Genomic DNA, 19054 nt, shown 5'->3' on the forward strand with positions numbered 1-19054 from the left:
CCCTGACCAGCACCCCGGCCCGCAGGGCACTGTGCTCGCACCCTGACCAGCACCCCGGCCCGCAGGGCACTGTGCTCGCACCCTGACCAGCACCCCGGCCCGCAGGGCACTGTGCTCGCACGCTGACCAGCACCCCGGCCCGCAGGGCACTGTGCTCGCACCCTGACCAGCACCCCGGCCCGCAGGGCACTGTGCTCACACCCTGACCAGCACCCGCGGCCAGCAGGGCACTGTGCTCACACCCTGACCAGCACCCACAGCCAGCAGGGCACTGTGCTCGCACCCTGACCAGCACCCACAGCCAGCAGGCACTGTGCTCACACCCTGACCAGCACCCCGGCCCGCAGGGCACTGTGCTCACACCCTGACCAGCACCCCGGCCCGCAGGCACTGCGCTCGCACCCTGACCAGCACCCGCGGCCAGCAGGCACTGTGCTCACACCCTGACCAGCACCCCCGGCCAGCAGGCACTGTGCTCGCACCCTGACCAGCACCCCGGCCCGCAGGGCACTGTGCTCACACCCTGACCAGCACCCCGGCCCGCAGGGCACTGTGCTCACACCCTGACCAGCACCCGCGGCCCGCAGGGCACTGTGCTCACACCCTGACCAGCACCCTGACCCGCAGGGCACTGTGCTCACACCCTGACCAGCACCCCGGCCCGCAGGGCACTGTGCTCGCACCCTGACCAGCACCCGCGGCCCGCAGGGCACTGCGCTCACACCCTGACCAGCACCCGCGGCCCGCAGGGCACTGCGCTCACACCCTGACCAGCACCCCGGCCCGCAGGCACTGTGCTCGCACCCTGACCAGCACCCACAGCCAGCAGGGCACTGTGCTTGAACCCTGACCTGCACCCCGGCCCGCAGGGCACTGTGCTCGCACCCTGACCAGCACCCTGACCCGCAGGCACTGCGCTCACACCCTGACCAGCACCCCGGCCCGCAGGGCACTGTGCTTGAACCCTGACCAGCACCCCGGCCCGCAGGCACTGTGCTCGCACCCTGACCAGCACCCGCGGCCAGCAGGGCACTGTGCTCACACCCTGACCAGCACCCCGGCCCGCAGGGCACTGTGCTCACACCCTGACCAGCACCCTGACCCGCAGGCACTGCGCTCGCACCCTGACCAGCACCCGCGGCCAGCAGGGCACTGCGCTCGCACCCTGACCAGCACCCTGACCCGCAGGCACTGCGCTCGCACCCTGACCAGCACCCGCGGCCAGCAGGGCACTGCGCTCGCACCCTGACCAGCACCCCGACCCGCAGGACTGTGCTCGCACCCTGACCAGCACCCGCGGCCCGCAGGGCACTGCGCTCACACCCTGACCAGCACCCGCGGCCCGCAGGGCACTGTGCTTGAACCCTGACCAGCACCCCGGCCCGCAGGCACTGTGCTCGCACCCTGACCAGCACCCCGGCCCGCAGGGCACTGTGCTCACACCCTGACCAGCACCCTGACCCGCAGGCACTGCGCTCGCACCCTGACCAGCACCCGCGGCCAGCAGGGCACTGCGCTCGCACCCTGACCAGCACCCCGACCCGCAGGACTGTGCTCGGACCCCGGCCCGCGGCGCCCCGCCTCACCTGGCCCGGCCTGGCTCCGTCAGCGGCGCCCACGGCTGCAGGACTCGGACACCAGCGCCAGGCGCATCGGAGTCGCGGAAACTCAGCGCGCGCTCTTGCGTCATCAGCTGGCGCGGCGCTGGTCACGTGGTGCGGGTCCCGCCCTGAGTCCCGTGACCGCGCAGCGCCGGAAGAGGGGCGGCGAGCGCGGGGAGCGGGGCAGACAGACCCTGCATCGGCGCACGGGAAGCCGGTAGTGAGGAGAACCTGCGGCAGACAGACAGACAGACAGACGGACCCTGCATCGGCGCACGGGGAGCAGGGGGTGAGGAGAACCTGCGGCCGACAGACAGACAGACCCTGCATCGGCGCACGGGGAGCGGGTGGGTGAGGAGAACCTGCGGCCGACAGACCAACAGACGGACCCTGTATCGGCGCACGGGGAGCAGGTAGTGAGGAGAACCTGCGGCCGACAGACAGACAGACGGACCCTGCATCGGCAGGTGAGGAGACCACAGCGGACGGACAGACAGACCTGTATCAGCGCGGCGAGGAGACCCCTGCGGACAGAGGATCCCTGTAGACAGACACAGGACACCCTGCAGACAGACACACAAGCCAGGCAACTCAGCGCGCCTTGGTACCACGTGACTGGTGAGTGATTAGTGCATGTCCCCCACAGGACAGTGAGGAGTGTGTGGCCCCAGAGAAGAGTTAGGAGTGTGTGTCCCCCACAGGAGAGTGAGGAGTGTGTGTCCCCAGAGGAGAGTGAGGAGTGTGTGTCCCCACAGGAGAGTGAGAAGTGTGTGTCCCCAGAGAAGAGTTAGAAGTGTGTGTCCCCCACAGGAGAGTGAGGAGTGTGTGGCCCCAGAGGAGAGTGAGGAGTGTGTGTCCCCAGAGGAGAGTGAGGAGTGTGTGTCCCCACAGGAGAGTGAGGAGTGTGTGTCCCCACAGGAGAGTGAGGAGTGTGTGTCCCCACAGGAGAGTGAGGAGTGTGTGTCCCCACAGGAGAGTGAGGAGTGTGTGTCCCCCACAGGAGAGTGAGGAGTGTGTGTCCCTCACAGGAGAGTGAGGAGTGTGTGGCCCCAGAGAAGAGTGAGGAGTGAGTGTCCCCAGAGGAGAGTGAGGAGTGTGTGTCCCCCACAGGCCCACAGGAGAGTGAGGAGTGTGTGTCCCCCACAGGAGAGTGAGGAGTGTGTGTCCCCAGAGGAGAGTGAGGAGTGTGTGTCCCTACAGGAGAGTGAGGAGTGAGTGTCCCCAGAGGAGAGTGAGGAGTGTGTGGCCCCCACAGGAGAGTGAGGAGTGCGTGTCCCCAGAGGAGAGTGAGGAGTATGAGGAGTGTGTGTCCCCACAGGAGAGTGAGGAGTGTGTGTTCCCCACAGGAGAGTGAGGAGTGTGTGTCCACCACAGGAGAGTGCGGAGTGTGTCAGGAGAGCGAGGTGTGTGTGTCCCCACAGGAGAGCGAGGAGTGTGTGTCCCCACAGGAGCTTGAGGAGTGTGTGTCCCCACAGGAGAGTGAGGAGTGCGTGTCCCCACAGGAGAGTGAGAAATGTGTGTCCACCACAGGAGAGTGAGGAGTGTGTCAGGAGAGCAAGGAGTGTGTGTCCCTCACAGGAGAGTGAGGAGTGAGTGTCCCCACAGGAGAGCGAGGAGTGTGTGTCCCCACAGGAGAGTGGTGAGTGTGTTTCCCCACAGGAGAGTAATGACTGTGTGTCCCCACAGGAGAGTGAGGAGTGTGTGTCCCCCACAGGAGAGTGAGGAGTATGTGTCCCCACAGGAGAGTGAGGAGTGTGTGTCCCCACAGGAGAGTGAGGAGAGTGAGGAGTGTGTGTCCCCCACAGGAAAGTGAGGAGTGTGTGTCCCCCACAGGAGAGTGAGGAGTGTGTGTCCCCACAGGAGAGTGAGGAGTGTGTGTCCCCACAGGACAGTGAGGAGTGTGTGTCCCCACAGGACAGTGAGGAGTGTGTGTCCCTACAGGAGAGTGAGGAGTGTGTGGTCCCACAGGAGAGTGAGGAGTGTGTGTCCCCCACAGCACAGTGAGGATTGTGTGTCTCCCACAGGACTGTTAGGAGTGTGTGTCCCCACAGGACAGTGAGGAGTGTGTGTCCCCACAGGAGAGTGAGGAGTGTGTGTCCCCCACAGGAGAGTGAGGAGTGTGTGTCCCCACAGGACAGTAAGGATTGTGTGTCCCCACAGGACAGTGAGGAGTGTGTATCCCCACAGGACAGTGAAGAGTGTGTGTACCCACAGAATAAGGCAGTGTGTGTCCCCACAGGAGAGTGAGGATTCTGTGTCACCCACAGGAGAGTGAGGAGTGTGTGTCCCCACAGGAGAGTGAGGAGTATGTGTCCCCACAGGAGAGTGAGGAGTTGTGTCCCCACAGAAGAGTGAGGAGTGTGTATCACCATAGGAGAGTGATGAGTGTGTGTCCCCACAGAAGAGTGAGGAGTGAGTGTCCCCCACAGGAGATCAAGGATTGTGTGTCCCCCCACAGGAGAGTGAGGAGTGTGTTCCCCCCACAGGAGTGTGGGCAATGTGTGTAGAGTGAGTGAAGCAGTGTGTGTATCTCCCCCACAGGAGAGTGAGGCTGTATTTGCCCCACACACACGGGAGAGTGAGGCAGTTTGTGTCCCTCCCACAGGAGAATTAGTTTGGTAGTATGCGCCCCCCCCCCACAAGAGAGTGAGCAGTTTGTGTCCCCCTTCCCCCACAGGAGAGTGAGGCAATTTGTGTATGTGTCCCCCACAGAAGAGTGAGGCAGTGTGTGTCCCCACAGGAGAGTGAGGCAGTGTGTCCCTCACACACAGGAGAGTGAGGTAGTGTGTGCCCCCTCCACACAGGAGAGTGAGGCAGTTTGTGTGTGCCCCCCCCCAGAGAGTGAGGCAGTGTGTGTATCTCCCCCACAGTAGAGTGAGGCAGTGTAAGTATCTCCCCCACAGGAGAGTAAGGCAGTGTATGTATCTCCCCCCACAGTAGAGTGAGACAGTGTGTGTGTCCCCCACAGGAAAGTGAGGCAGTGTGTGTGTCTCCCCCACAGGAGAGTGAGGCAGTGTGTGTATCTCCTCCCACAGGAGAGTGAGGCAGTGTGTGTATCTCCCCCACAGTAGAGTGATGCAGTGTAAGTATCTCCCGCACAGGAGAGTGAGGCAGTGTGTGTATCTCCCCCACAGGAGAGTGAGGCAGTGTGTGTATCTCCCCCACAGGAGAGTGAGGCAGTGTGTGTATCTCCCCCACAGCAGAGTGAGGCAGTGTAAGTATCTCCCCCCACAGTAGAGTGAGACAGTGTGTGTGTCCCCCACAGGAAAGTGAGGCAGTGTGTGTATCTCTCCCCACAGGAGAGTGAGGCAGTGTGTGTATCTCCCCCACAGGAGAGTCAGGCAGTGTGTGTATCTCCTCCCACAGGAGAGTGAGGCAGTGTGTATATCTCCCCCCACAGTAGAGTGAGGCAGTGTGTGTCCCCCCCCCACAGGAGAGAGAGGCAGTTTGTGTATCTCCTGCCACAGTAGAGTGAGGCAGTGTGTGTCCCCCCCCACAGGAGAGTGAGGCAGTGTGTGTATCTCCCCCACAGGAGAGTGAGGCAGTGTGTGTATCTCCCCACTCCCACCCCAGGAGAGTGAGGCAGTGTGTCTCTCCCACAGGAGAGTGTGACAGTTCCCCCCAACCCAGGAGTATTAGGGAGTGTATACCCCCCTCACTGAGGTGACTATAGGATAAGAGGGGTACAACTCCACACAATTCCCACCACCAGATCTCCATATCCCATCCCCTCCCCTGATAGCTTCCCTATTCTTTTAACCCTCTGGGGGTATGAACCCAGGGTCATTATTGGGAGCAGAAGGTGGAAGGTCTGGCTTCTGTAATTGCTTCCCCACTGAACATGGGCATTGACAGGTCGATCCATACTCCCAGCCTGTCTTTTTCTTTCCCTAGTGGCGTGGGGCTCCAGGACACATAGTGGGGTCCTCTGCCCAGGGTAGTCAGGTTGGCATCATGGTAGCATCTGGAACCTGGTGGTTGAGAAAAGACTTAAGCTAGAAAGCAGAGAAAATTGTTGACTAATTATGAACCTAAAGGCTGTAATATTGCAGATGAAGTTTGGGGCGGGGGGTCTCCGTTTTGGAAAAAGCTAGTAGGTCTATTTTAGGTATATTCCAAGGGGCCCATGTCCCAACAATTTTTTGCCTGTGCCTGACCTAAGTAATTGTCTAGGGAGATGGTGTCATAGTTGGGAAAAGGACGGGAAAGCTGGATCAGAGAAGAAAGTAGCTCCCAAATATGGGAAAAGTGTTATAAATATTGTTAACTGTAAATCCCATAGATTTGATCTGGGGCCCATATTCAGCACAGGAGTCTATGTAACCTCTGCATCCCTTTAGGATATTCCTTGGTCACAGCTAGGAACATTCCAGGCTGCACCAATTTCAAGACCGTCATCCTTAGTGATAGGCAGGGTATGCTATCCAACCTCCCTTCAGAGAATGAAACATTCCTTGCCATTGTTGATCCACAGTGAGGGCCAGGCCCTATAGGGACCCACAAAGGGATCCATTATGTTGTTCCTAATGGAGCTGACCAGTGATAATGGAGGGAGGGATCTGTTAGAGATCTAGGCCCCAGGTGATGGGGTGGCCTGGTAGTAACTAAAGAGCCATCATTAAAGTATGCTAGTCTTTTGCCCTTATCCAGCTTTTGTAGTCCTTACTTTGTCTGATAAGATTAACTTTGGAGTGATTGAGGGGCATAATTTTCTTATAATTCAATTATTATATTTCCTTTTTTGTTGCTCTTGTTTCTTACTATTGTTGTAGTTATTATTGTTGTTGTTATTGATGTCATCATTGTTGGATAGGACAGAGAGAAATGGAGAGAGGAGTGGAAGACAGAGTGGAGGAGAGGAAGATAGACAACTACAGACCTGCTTCACCGCCTGTGAAGCGACTCCCCTGCAGGTGCGGAGCCAGGGGCTTGAACAGAATCCTTAAGCCGGTCCTTGTGCTTAGCGCCACATGTTCTTAACCCGCTGCACTACCACCTAACTCCCATAATTAAATTCTTTATGTACTGGTTAAATGGTAAATTGATGCCATGTCATTGCTGAAAGTATGTTATCATTTGTTTACAATTACTTTGCAAAATAAAAAATAGTAAATTTTTGAAAATGAAGTTTTAACCAGTCTTCTGGGAGAGTTGTACAAGAAAATTGGGAATTTGAGCAGAATGTCTGGTATTGTTTCATGCCTAATATTACTAGAGTATGAGAAAGCTGGTCTCTGTAACAATTTTTTTCATTCTGGGCACCAAGAAAAACTTTGAAAGGAAAATGTGAAAGTATCTTCTACAATATTTATTTACACCTCGTTCTAGAGTGATTTTTGAATACTCAGCTAAAGCTTAATTGCCTTTGAGATTGCTACAATGTAATTATACATCTTTAGTGGTGGTTCCTAAGTTGTTACATTCTGTTCTATCCTTTAGGGCCAGTTATTTAGCCAACACTAGAACAGTTTATCTGAAATGTCTCGCAAAATTAGATTTTGAAAGTTGCGTAGAGTGCATACATTGCCCAGTGCGAGAATCCTGGTTCAAGCCAAGGGTCCCGAGGGAAACTTCATGGGTAGTGAAGCAGTACAGCGGTGTATGTCTTCTCTCTCTCTCTCATTTTCCCTTTTTTTTCCAGAAAAAAAAAGAAAAAAAGTCTAGGAATGGTTGATTTCATCATGTAGGCAGGCAGGAATTCCCAGCAGTAGCCATCATGGTGACAGAGAAAGAATCTACAGTGTACCTTGTAGGCAAGGTTTTAAGAATAAAGATATGGAGTTGGCCAAAAGAAATCCTGATTGATGTCATTTCCCCATATTTAAACATCCCTGACCACATATGCACAAGTGCTGAGTTTATCTGACCCTTGCTTTGTTGGGAAGGAAGGCAGGCAATGTTACTTTGATACCTGCACTCTCCATGACTTCATTGTCTGTCCTGTCTTTGTTTCCAAAATCTGGCAGCTGTTAGAGTTGTTAATCATAACTTTTCTTCCTCTTAATTGATTCTAAAATTTTATCCTGCTGGGGATAAAACTGGGTTAGTTTGATGGTCTTTATTAAAGGTGATTTTTCCCTCGAGTTTTGAAGGCCAGACCATGTCAGTGCAAAAAAACTGGGATGAAATTATCGGGAATCCAGTTTGTTAAAGAGATTAGTGAGACTATAGCATTCAAGCATTACAGAGAAAACTAAAAAGACTTATTAATAATGTATGTCTTGATATGTTTTATAGGATACCCTCATGAGAGTTCTGGACAACCATAGTGGTTTCTAAATTCTCCCTGCTTTTAAAGCTAATTCCGTCCACCAGCCTTGAGCTCTACTCTATTCCTTGCTCACTCCACACCACTTTCCTTTTAAGTGAAGTGACTCACTTTAGCCACTTTTTTATTCTGTAAATATATCTAGCACATTGCTGTTTTGAGACCTTTCCACATCTTGTAACTTCTGCTTAGAATGCCCTTTTCCCAGAGTGTTACCCAATGTAAAGGAACTAGCAACCAAGCCTAGTGGCTTAAGAAATAAAGTTATTGTCTTACATTGTTTATAGTCTGAAATCAGGGATGTGGATAAGACAAGAGCCTTTGGCTTGGAAATCTTGAGTTTACAGTGACACAGTGAAAGGAAGCTATCATCTGAAGGCTCAGCTGGAATAGAAGGGGGTAAATATTTTCCTTTTATTAATCAATTATAATAACTTTGGATAGAGACAGGAATTGAGAGATAAGGGAAGATGAGGAGAGAAAAAGAGAGACACCTGTCTCACTGCTTCACTGTTAGTGAGGCTTCCCTTATAGTTGGGTATAAGACATTTTATACTTAACAGAGTACCACTTACCATAAGACACAGGGAAGCAAAGTAGGAGACCCAAGCATGTAAGCCCTGCACTCTAGCAGCTGAAAAAAAAAAAAGATGAAAACCAGTCATTGCCTACCTACTCAAATGAAGTGATGTTTGACAGCTAGTTTAGTTTTCCAACTCTTTCACTGCAACAAGTTAGACTTTTTTATGCATGTATCATGTGCATTACTTTTCATCAGTTACCTCTGTATCTTTTCCCTGTTTTTATGGTAGACTGCTAGCTCTCCTTAGATTATTAAGTCACTTGAATATTTCAAAAATCAACTTTCTGTCTGCCTCTCCATTTCAAATTGTCTTTTTAATATTTATTTATTCCCTTTTGTTATCCTTGTTGTTTTATTGTAGTTAATATTGTTGTTGTTGTTGGATAGAACAGAGAGAAATGGAGAGAGGAGGGGAAGACAGAGAGGAGGAGAGAAAGACAGACACCTGCAGACCTACTTCACCGCCTGTGAAGGACTCCCCTGCAGGTGGGGAGCCAGGGGCTTGAACCAGGATCCTTACGCCAGTCCTTGCTCTTTGCGCCACATGCATCAAATTGTCTTCTAAACCTTAACTATAGAAAGACTTTTAAATACTGTATACTATTTAAGAGGTGTCTTTCTTTATAGTTTTTTATTTTTCTCCTCCAGCCTTAGTTCTTAGTAGCCCCTACTTTACTAAAGATCGCTTAGTAGAATACCTTCCCATAGTTGGCAAATATGTGCAGTCAGATGTGAGCCTGACTCACTAGAAGTCACTGGAACTGGAACTCACTGGGACTCCAGTGAGTTCTTTTCGCTGTGCCTCTAGCTCTCTCAATCTGAAAAAGTTATCCTGGAGCAAATAAAGCCCTAGTGGTGAAAAAAACTAATAATAATAATAATAAAATAAAATAAAAAGTAGCTTTCCAAACACTAGTAAGGTCTCCATATTGTCTATTCATTGTGAGTCACACTGATTTTTTTTCTTCTTGGGCATACACTCAGATACTTCACTGTTTTCTACCTTGTTCATCTCCCTAACAGTTTTGTAAGTAAGTTTCACCTGTTACATACCTTTATTGTTTTGGTTTGAAGAAACATGATTTATTAGTGATTTAATAATTTTTTACAAGACAGTCAGATGACAGGGTATAGTTCCACACCTTACTTACCACCAGAGTTCTGTACCCCGTCCCACAATAGCTACCATAGTTCTAACAAAGTCTTGGAGACTGGCCGGAGTTGTTTGCTTGTTTGTGTTTTTTTCAAGTCCAGTTAACATGGCTATATTGTCATTGTGCACTCAACATTCTTCTCATGTCAGGGAATAAGTAGACCACCATTGATATAAAGATGAATATTGCAATTTATTTTACATATGTGCTCCTGTCTTCCACAAAACCAGTTATTCTCAATCATGACTACACATGAGAATGATCTAGATGATTTCTTTAAAATAGATTCTTATGGGGGCTGGCAGTGGCACACCTGGTAGAGTGCACACATCAGCACGCATGACAGTCTACATTCAAGCCCATTTCATACTTCTAGGGGACAAGCTGCGTGAGTGGTGAAGCTGTGCTACAGGGGTGTGTGTGTGTGTGTGTGTGTGTGTGTGTGTGTGTGTGTGTGTGTGTCTGTCTGTCTGTCTCCCTTTCTCCCTTTCTTCCTCCCATTCTCTTTCCCTCCCTTCCTCCTCTCTGTCTCTAACAACAACAACAAAAAAAAAAAAAAGGGAGGAGAGAAGAGGAGGAGGAGGAGTAAGAGTGAGAGTACAAAATAGAGACCAGAAGTAGCCCCAGCAATAACCCTGTTGGAAAAAAGAAAAAGACATTCATTGGAGTGCATTTTACTTATTTATCAGAAACCCAAGGTTGCAGGTAGTTCTGTTCTGTTTTGCAGCCAAGCTGAGAACCATTACACCAGAAGGTGAACAGGTTAATTGTTTTTATATCCAGCCTGGCAAAAGCAGTTCTTGTCAAGAAGTGGTTGCTTAAGGAAAATCAGTTATCTCCAGGAACATTCAGGAGAATACCTACTAACAGTAGTCACAAAACTTAGTATCCTGCACGGCCCAGGCCTACCCAGATCAGAAATCAAGAGAAACAAGTGGCCAGTTCAGGTAGATGCTTACTTGCTCAACTGTAAGACTTTCAGACTGATTTGATAATAGCATTTATAAGTCTTCATAGGGTTATGCAAATGTTGGTGTGGAACTTGAAAGGGAAGTTTGGGCATGCTGCTACTTTAACCCTGCAGTTCCCGCCGTGAGGTGCTGTCCAGATGTTTTCCAATCTGTATCCGGCCTGCGGTTGTGTGCTAATCATAAGGCATGCAATTTATGGCACATCCAAGCCGTGTATGCTCCTCCTCCATTCAAAAATCTCTGTGTCAGGTCTTTCCTCAGGGAGAAAAGTGACCCAGGCAGCCATTGTTGACAGAGCAATGCCCACCCCACAGAAAATAGGAAGAGTAGAGGGGGAAGTGCCCTCCCTCCATATCAGAACTCTGCTTTATTTACTTATTTATTTATTTTTTAAGTTTGGGGGAGCAATAGTATGTGTTGCAAATGCTTTCTTAGAGAATTGGGATTTTCACATCTTTTTCTTTTTTCCAGATGCAGGTACTTTAATGGAGCAGCCACTATTTCAGCACATCTTTCATCTAATGACTGACATACACCAGCTCTGAAGCCAGGCAAACATTTCGTTGGCCAAGCACTGAGCAATTGTTGGTCCTCACAATGCTGGACTTCCTGGCTGAGAACAACCTCTGTGGCCAGGCAGTCCTAAGGATTGTTTCCTGTGGCAATGCCATCATTGCTGAGCTCTTGAGGCTTTCAGAGTTTATTCCTGCCGTGTTCAGGTTAAAAGAGCGAGCTGATCAACAGAAATATGGAGACATCATATTTGATTTCAGCTATTTTAAGGTAATCTACCTCATATTGTTACCACTGTCTTTTCTACAAAAGCATGCTTTCTTGGGAACCATGGAACTCTGGTATGCAAAGTTGTTGTGGAGAAGGAATTTTAAAAGAAAACTTTTGTACCCAATTTAACATCTTCTATTAATGTAAAATAACATGAAGTACTACTAGGTGGAGGCCCAAACACAGTACTGTCAAAGCTTGAAAAGGTAGCTGACAGAATGAAATACATCACACCTGGAAGCATGTCAGTTATGTTTATAATAGTCATGCATTTTTCTTAAAGCAATTCTTATGTCTTCCGGTATCATTACTTTCTGTTCCTCTGCTTTAAATTTTTATGATTCTTTTTAATACATAAGAACAGATTTTTTAAGGACACTTTAGAAATTTTTGCCAACAAGTAAGCATCTGCTGACATTTCACAAGTGTGTTTTTCTCCTTAGGGTCCAGAGTTATGGGAAAGCAAACTGGAAGCCAAGCCAGACCTACAAGACTTAGACGAAGAATTTCGTGAAAACAACATAGAAATTGTGACCAGATTTTATTTAGCATTTCAAAGTGTACATAAATATATTGTAGATTTAAACAGGTATTGATTAATTTTGTAATAGCTTGTCATGATAATAAATAGTGGAAAGGGACATCCTAGGACATGCACATCTTTCTAAGTTGCTAAAAATTTACAAAATTATACTAGGCATAACTGTCTTTTTCTCTCTGTGACAGTAGTCATCTTTCATGTGTTAGAACTTCATTATAACTCCCTGCTCTTGTAAAATATTGTAAAAATCTTGATTTATACTAAGTCATATGATTTTTTAATCTTGGAGGTTATGATCATATTCTACTATCTTGTATGGAAAACACAGGAGAATGTAAAGCCCTTATTTTTGTAGTTTTAGTGAATTGCGGCCTCCCTTCTTATCCCTAGCCACACAGCCTCTGCCTTCCAGCCTCTGCTGCTCATTGACCGGCATTGAACCTGGGACATTGGAGCCCCAGGGATGAAAGTCTTTTGCATGGTCATTGTGATATCTCCCCCACCTACCCATCAATTTTTAAATTTGCTATTCCTTGTTCTTGTGCTATTGCTCCTAAAATAGATGTAATTCATAAATCAGGACTAGGGAACGCTCCTTTATCACATAGTATTCATAAACCTCAGTCTGTAGCCCTAATCACTGAAACCTGATACCTTTTTTAAGATTGTTTATTTATTTTATGAGAGAAGGAGAGGGAGAGAAGAAAAGCTAGAGTCTGCTCAGCCCTGGCATAAAGGATGGTCAGGCATTAAGGCTGGAATCTCTGAACTTCTGGCATGCCAGTTAGTGTTCTAATCTGTATGTATTCCTCACAAGACTATTCCTAAAGAATTTGAAGTGCTTTGAATTATTTGATGGTCAGTATTGTTTTACTTTTTTTCCTCCATTCCTTCCTTCCCTCCTCCTTTCCTTCCTTCCTTCCTCTTTTTTTGCTACTAAGATTATCACCTGGGGCTTGATGCCTGCACTATGAATCCACTGCATTTATTATTCCCCCACTTTCTATTCTTATTAGATAGAACAGAAAAATTGAAAGGGGAGGGGAAGAGAGAAAGAGACACCTGCAGACCTGCTTCACTGCTCATGAAGCATCCTTTCTGTTAGGTGGGCTTGAACCCAGGTCCTTGTGTGTGGTAACAGGTGTGCCACCAACAACAACGCCTGCACCCAGTATTCTTTTTTCAAATGTTGTCATCTGTAGAGCTTCAGCTCTCTAAACTGAATTTTTCAGATAGAGAAATAGAGGGAGAAAGGGAAAGACATCACCACACTGAAGCTCCCCCCAGAGTGGTGGGGTTTGGGTTTTAGCCTGAGCCCCATGTGGCAAAGGAATCACCTTCCCAGGTGAGCTGTCCCATCAACCCGGTGCCTGGTATCATGCCCTATCTAGTAAAAATCTACCTCCCATCTTTAAAGATGTTAAAGTGTTTATTATTAATGACTGACATCTTTGGGGTTTCATTTCTAGATACCTAGATGATCTCAATGAAGGTGTTTACATTCAGCAAACCCTAGAAACTGTGCTTCTTAATGAAGATGGAAAACAACTCCTAGTAAGTTTAACTGACCATTTAAAATAGAAATTCAAGAATGCCAAGCTTAGCAACACTTTTTTCCTCTAAGTCAAAAATAATAGAGGATCAAAATAAATGAATGACGATTATCTAACTCCCTAATATTTGTAGGCTGGCAGATTTCTCTCTGAACTTCAGAGTTTGAGCAGCATCTCAAATAAATAACAATTGATGGAAGTTATTAGCTTCCTCATTATTAAAAATGCCACTTTTCTTCTTTTTGTTTCAGTGCCAAAAATGGATTCAGGACCTCATGTATGTGTGTTAAAATCAAATAACGTCCCTAGTCCTGTTTGTTCACCTATTTTTATTTATGGAAGGGGAACCAGGAAGAGGGAGAAACACTACAGCACTGCTCCATAGTCCATGGTTCTTTCTTGTGGTGTTGGGCTTAACCTCTGTGCCTCGTGTATGATAAGGCACATGTTCTACCAAGTGAACAATTGTCTCACCCAAAAATTCTGTGTTCTCTATTGCTTGCATTCGGAGACGTAGCCTGGTATCTGCTATCTTGTGATCACATATGAAATATTTGATAAGTATGTGAGCGAATTTATAAAGATAATACTGGTGCTTCATTCAATAGCCTATGCAAAATATTTTTTAAAATAGGCAAAAGATGATCGTTGTGAATTAAAATTTGTTTTTCCACTACATATTGTAGCCCGTTGTGTGCAGGGGATGAAAAAACTTTTTTAATTGTTTTATTTATTAGATAGAGATAGAAATTGAAGAAGGGGAGAGGGAAAGAGACAGAGAGACACCTGCAGCCCTGCTTCACCACTTGAGAAGCTTTCCCCCTGCAGGTGGGGACCAGGTCCTTGAACCTGGGTCCTTGTACTGTAGTGTGAGCACTTATGTAGGTGTGTCACCACCTGGACCTAGAATTTTTGTATTCTGATGGTGATATAAAACTTTGGGAAGTTACCAGGTATGATATTTTACTGTTGACTATAAACCATTAATCCTACACACACACCATAAAGGAAAAACAGATAAAAAAATTTCAGGAGAATTGGAGCAAAGTCATCTTCTGACCTTTACTATGATAAGACTTCAGCAAAATTGACCATTGTCTTCTATTTTCGTAGTGTGAAGCACTATACCTCTATGGAGTTATGCTGCTTGTCATTGACCAAAAGATTGAAGGAGAAGTCAGAGAGAGAATGCTGGTTTCTTATTATCGATACAGGTACTCCTGGTTTCAGGTCTGCATCGTCTGGAAATCCTGGCTTGGTGTAGATTTCCATGCTTCTTTCATTATGAATAGCAACACTATGATCCAGAAAAATAAGAGTCCCTTGCATAACCATTATGCTAGCTACCCCTGCAGAAAAGAGAATATTATACTTTTCATTCTTGTTTTTCAACTTCTGTCTATGAGTGAGATCATCTCATATTCATCCTTTTGCTTCTGGTGTATCTCACTTATTAACATGATATCTTCAAGCTCTATCCAAGATGGAGTAAAGTGAATTCACCATTTTTAATAGCTGAGTAGCATTCCATTATGTATATAGACACTCATCTGTTGTTGGACACCTGAGTTGCTTTCAGGCTTTGGCTATTACAAATTGTGCTGCTATGAACACAGGTGCACACAGATATTTTAGATGGATGTGTTGGGTTCCTTAGGATATATCCCCAGGAGAGGAATTGCAGGGTCATAGGGCAGGTCCATTTCTAGCCTTTTGAGAGTTCTCCAGACTGCTCCCCACAGGGGCTGGATCCATTGACATCCCACCAGCAGTGCAGGAGGGCTCCTTTGTCCCCACACCCTCTCCAGCATCTGTTGCTGCTGTCCTTTCTGATGTGTGACATTCTCACAGGAGTGAAGTGGCATCTCATTGTTTTTATTTGCATGTCTCTGACATGCAAATAATAACTAGGAGCAGTCAATAACTAGGAGCATTTTTTAATATGTTTATTGTCCTTTTGAATCTCTTCTATGTAGAGTACAATGAAATTCTTATGTTTTGAGTTTCTTAAATGTGTGTTTTTTTGGGCCTTTTATTTCCCATTGTGAACATGGCTCAGTGCTGCTCGGTCTTCTGCTGATTCAAATATGGATGATATTTGTAAACTGCTTCGAAGTACAGGCTATTCTAGCCAACCCGGAGCCAAAAGACCACCCAACTATCCTGAAAGCTATTTCCAGAGAGTGCCTGTCAATGAGACCTTCATCAGTATGGTCATTGGTCGACTACGGTCAGATGATATTTACAACCAGGTGGGGATTGATTTTGCTCAGATCTTAATCATTTAAAACACTGATTTCACTTCCCTCCGTTACTCCTTGCATCCCTCTCTAAAGAATAAAGACAGTTGGGAGTCGGGCTGTAGTGCAGCGAGTTAAGCACACGGCACGAAATGCGAGGACCGGCATAAGGATCCAGGTTTGAGCTCCTGGCTCCCCACCTGCAGGGGAGTTGCTTCACAGGTGGTGAAGCAGATCTGCAGGTGTCTTTCTCTCCTCCTCTTTAGAGTCTTCCCCTCCTCTCTCCATTTCTGTCCTAACAACATCAGTAACAACAACAATAACTACAACAACAATAAAAAAAAAAACCAAGAGCAACAAAAGGGAAAATAAATACAGAAAAAATTTTCAACAATAGAATAAAAGCAATTAAGAATTGGTGAGTTGATACCAACTGTGCTATAGGTTGGTACAAGAAGGAGAGGTGTTTATTTTGACAAAACGGTAATTTCAGGAGATGGAATTAGAAGTAGATTTTAAAAGTACTTGCAACTTTCCAGTCATTCATTTAAGAAATAGTTATGTACAGTAGCATCTGTCTACACGTTAGGGTTGGGGATCCACTACTGACAAAGGCAGCTATGTCCCTTCCGTATGATGATCTTCTTGAGGAGATAAGGCAGATAAATAAAAGAACCATGGGAAAACACTATGGGATTTTCCCTAATGGAAGCACAGGGTAATCAGGAGCAAGAGACAGAGCATAACTTTTGTCTAGCAAAGTAGGCAGCACGAACAGGACTGAAGGATCCTGCAGCATTTGAAAGCTGGAAAGATAGAAACAGGCAAGAATAAAGTATGTAGCAGAAGAAAGAAAGAAAAAGAAAGCTGTCTCACGTGGTCTGGGAAGTGGCGCAGTGGATAAGGCATTGGACTCACAAGCAAGCATGAGGTCCTGAGTTCAATCCCCAGTAGCACATGTACCATTCTTATTCAAAGTGAGTAAAGAGTTGAACCTAAGGTGGAGGGGTAGATAGCATAATGGTTCTGCAAAGAGACACTAATGCTTTGAGTCTCCAGAATCCCAGGTTCAACTCCCTGCACCACCATAAATCAGAACTGAGCAGTGCTCTGGTAAAATAAAATTTTTAAAAAGTCAAAGGTTGAACCTATGAGAATTGAATATCATTTAATCATGCAAATTAAATAAACTTTTTTATTGGGGAATTAATGTTTTATAGTCAACAGTAAATACAATAGTTTGTACACGCATAACATTTCTCAGTTTGCCAGTCCTTTATAGCATGTGTTGCCATTTATTAAGAATTAAGTATGGTGGTCTGGGAGGTGACGCAGTGGATAAAGTATTGGACTCAAGCATGAGGTCCTGAGTTCAGTCCCCAGCAGCACATGTACCAGAGTGATGTCTGGTTCTTTTTCTCTCCTATCTTTCTCATAAAGAAATTCTTAAAAAAAAAAAAAAAAAAAAAAAAAAAGTATGATGCAGACTCATGGAGTGTCTTTTCATAAGTTGTTCTCTGTTCCTTGCAGCTGTCATGGGAAATAGGTGATAGTATTGTCCTCATGATGCTATTGAGAAGCATGAGGCTCAGGGAGCTTAACTAGGTGGCAGAAACGTGATTTAAATTTAGGTCTGAGTGGCTTCACAGCCTTCGTTGTTTCCCTCATGCCTCTGTCTCCCCTCCACGTCTAAGCAGTCTACCTTGACTGCTCGTCGGGACTGCTGTGCTTTGTGATCTTTATCAGCCACAGAGAAGCTGTGGCTATCCTGCATGTCTCCCTCTCTCTGTCCTGGACCTCCCTGCCCACTCCAGGAACAGTCGTTTGACCCAAGAAAGATCAGATTCTCTATCTCCAGGTAATTTAAAGTATACCTGAGAAGTAGTGTCTTTACCCAAAATGTGAAATTTGGAGCATTGCATGTTCATTCTTCTATGTGTATGATGTACAGTCCAGAGAGAGAGAGAAGTTGGATACACACATCAAGGAGAGAAACAAAAGGTTTTTTAGTGTGCAGATCAAGGGACTTTCCATAGGTTGGTTACACTCCTGCCTGCAGGTTCCATGCAATATTGCAAGAGTCTCCCTTTCTGTTGATGGCAGCCTGAAATGTGCAACCAAAGATCCCAAATGCATGAGGTGATGGCGCTCTGGAACATGGCAGCAGCTAGTAGGTGGACAAGAAACACCGCAAACACTCAGCAAAGCAGATTGAGAAGAGAGAGTGGTGTCTGGTAACCCAAGAAAGAAAATTTAACAGAGTGGTTGTAAGGGTAGGAGTAACCTTACAAAATCCCAGTAAGATGTCGGAAGCAGTCAAATTCTAGGGAGCAGAAAAATGGATATGACGTGAGAAAATAGCAGTGAGTGTAGCCTGTCAGTGCTGCCAGATCATTCCTGATGGGAAAGATACAGACGTGGGACCTGGGAGAAACAGCTAAAGCCTTCTTAAAGGAAAACTTCAAATTACAGAACTGTGGGCTGGACGGAAAGAAGATCATGAGGTTTGGGGCAGGAGTGAAGGCTCTGGTCTTGTTGGTTCCCTAGCATACCAGTCTGGGAATTGTTCCCACTCTCTAGAACTCTTCAAAGGGGTAGCCTGTTGAGAGGCTAATACACCCTGGAGCTAGCTCACTTATTTAACATGTATATGCATGTTGGTATGTCATCCTCTTCAGAACATCCTGTCTGTGTTGCAGGTCTCCGCATATCCTCTGCCAGAGCATCGCAGCACGGCCCTGGCCACGCAGGCCGCCATGCTGTACGTGATCCTCTACTTCGAACCTTCCATTCTGCACTCGCACCAAGCAAAAATGAGAGAGATCGTAGACAGATACTTTCCAGATAACTGGGCAAGTGTTACGTTCAGTCTTTTTTGCTTTTTTTTCCTGTAATCTTGTTAGAGGACTGAATCTTCATGTTGTTGACTTTTCACCCAGAGGTCAAAATGTTGTTAATAATAAGACATAAAATCACTTAAGCAAAATTACATTAAGTGGATTAAGAAATTTATAATTTCCAAAAAAATCTTATTTTCCCTTTACGTGAGCCTGAACTTTGCATATACACAATACCCTAGCCCAATTTTTTTCATTCTTTTATTTCTGAAAGAGAGAAAAAAGAAGGGGGAAGACACCACAGCTGTGCTCCACCAACCTAAAGCTTTGTCCAGTCCCACATGATAACAGAATTTGAACCTAGGTCTTTTCACATGGTAAAGAAGTGTGCTCTGTGGGGTTAGCATCTCCCTGCCTGAAATCTGTAATTATTAACGTGAAAGAATTAAGTCAGTAACAATTCCAGGACAGGGGGAGTCAGAGATAGCGCACTGGGATAGCTTTGCATGAGTGTGACTCTGAA

General features: G+C 46.7%; 2 protein-coding genes across 5 annotated transcripts in view; one reads left to right on the forward strand and one right to left on the reverse strand.

Annotated features, from left to right (window-relative positions):
- Positions 1–1673, reverse strand: part of NSMCE2 (NSE2 (MMS21) homolog, SMC5-SMC6 complex SUMO ligase) — a 295700-nt gene extending 294027 nt beyond the window's left edge. Inside the window, exon 1 of the mRNA XM_060201567.1 lies at positions 1587–1673. The gene's annotated coding sequence lies outside the window, so the exon portion shown is untranslated. The remainder of the gene's footprint in view (positions 1–1586) is intronic.
- A 334-nt stretch (positions 1674–2007) lies between these two features.
- WASHC5 (WASH complex subunit 5) overlaps positions 2008–19054 on the forward strand; it is a 106742-nt gene continuing 89695 nt past the window's right edge. For 2 of the 4 annotated variants that reach the window (XM_060201575.1, XM_016195015.2), the window contains exons 1-7: positions 2008–2219; positions 11049–11360; positions 11804–11949; positions 13371–13455; positions 14568–14668; positions 15514–15706; positions 18394–18546. In XM_060201575.1, coding sequence (XP_060057558.1) covers positions 11175–11360; positions 11804–11949; positions 13371–13455; positions 14568–14668; positions 15514–15706; positions 18394–18546 — 864 coding nt within the window. In that variant the 5' untranslated portion in view covers positions 2008–2219; positions 11049–11174. Of the gene's footprint in view, positions 2220–9405; positions 9480–11048; positions 11361–11803; positions 11950–13370; positions 13456–14567; positions 14669–15513; positions 15707–18393; positions 18547–19054 lie in introns of those variants that run through there. The other 2 variants (XM_060201593.1, XM_060201584.1) reach the window with 2 other exon arrangements.

The sequence above is a fragment of the Erinaceus europaeus genome, chromosome 1 (genome assembly GCF_950295315.1).
Source record: "Erinaceus europaeus chromosome 1, mEriEur2.1, whole genome shotgun sequence".
NCBI classification, from domain to species: domain Eukaryota; kingdom Metazoa; phylum Chordata; class Mammalia; order Eulipotyphla; family Erinaceidae; genus Erinaceus; species Erinaceus europaeus.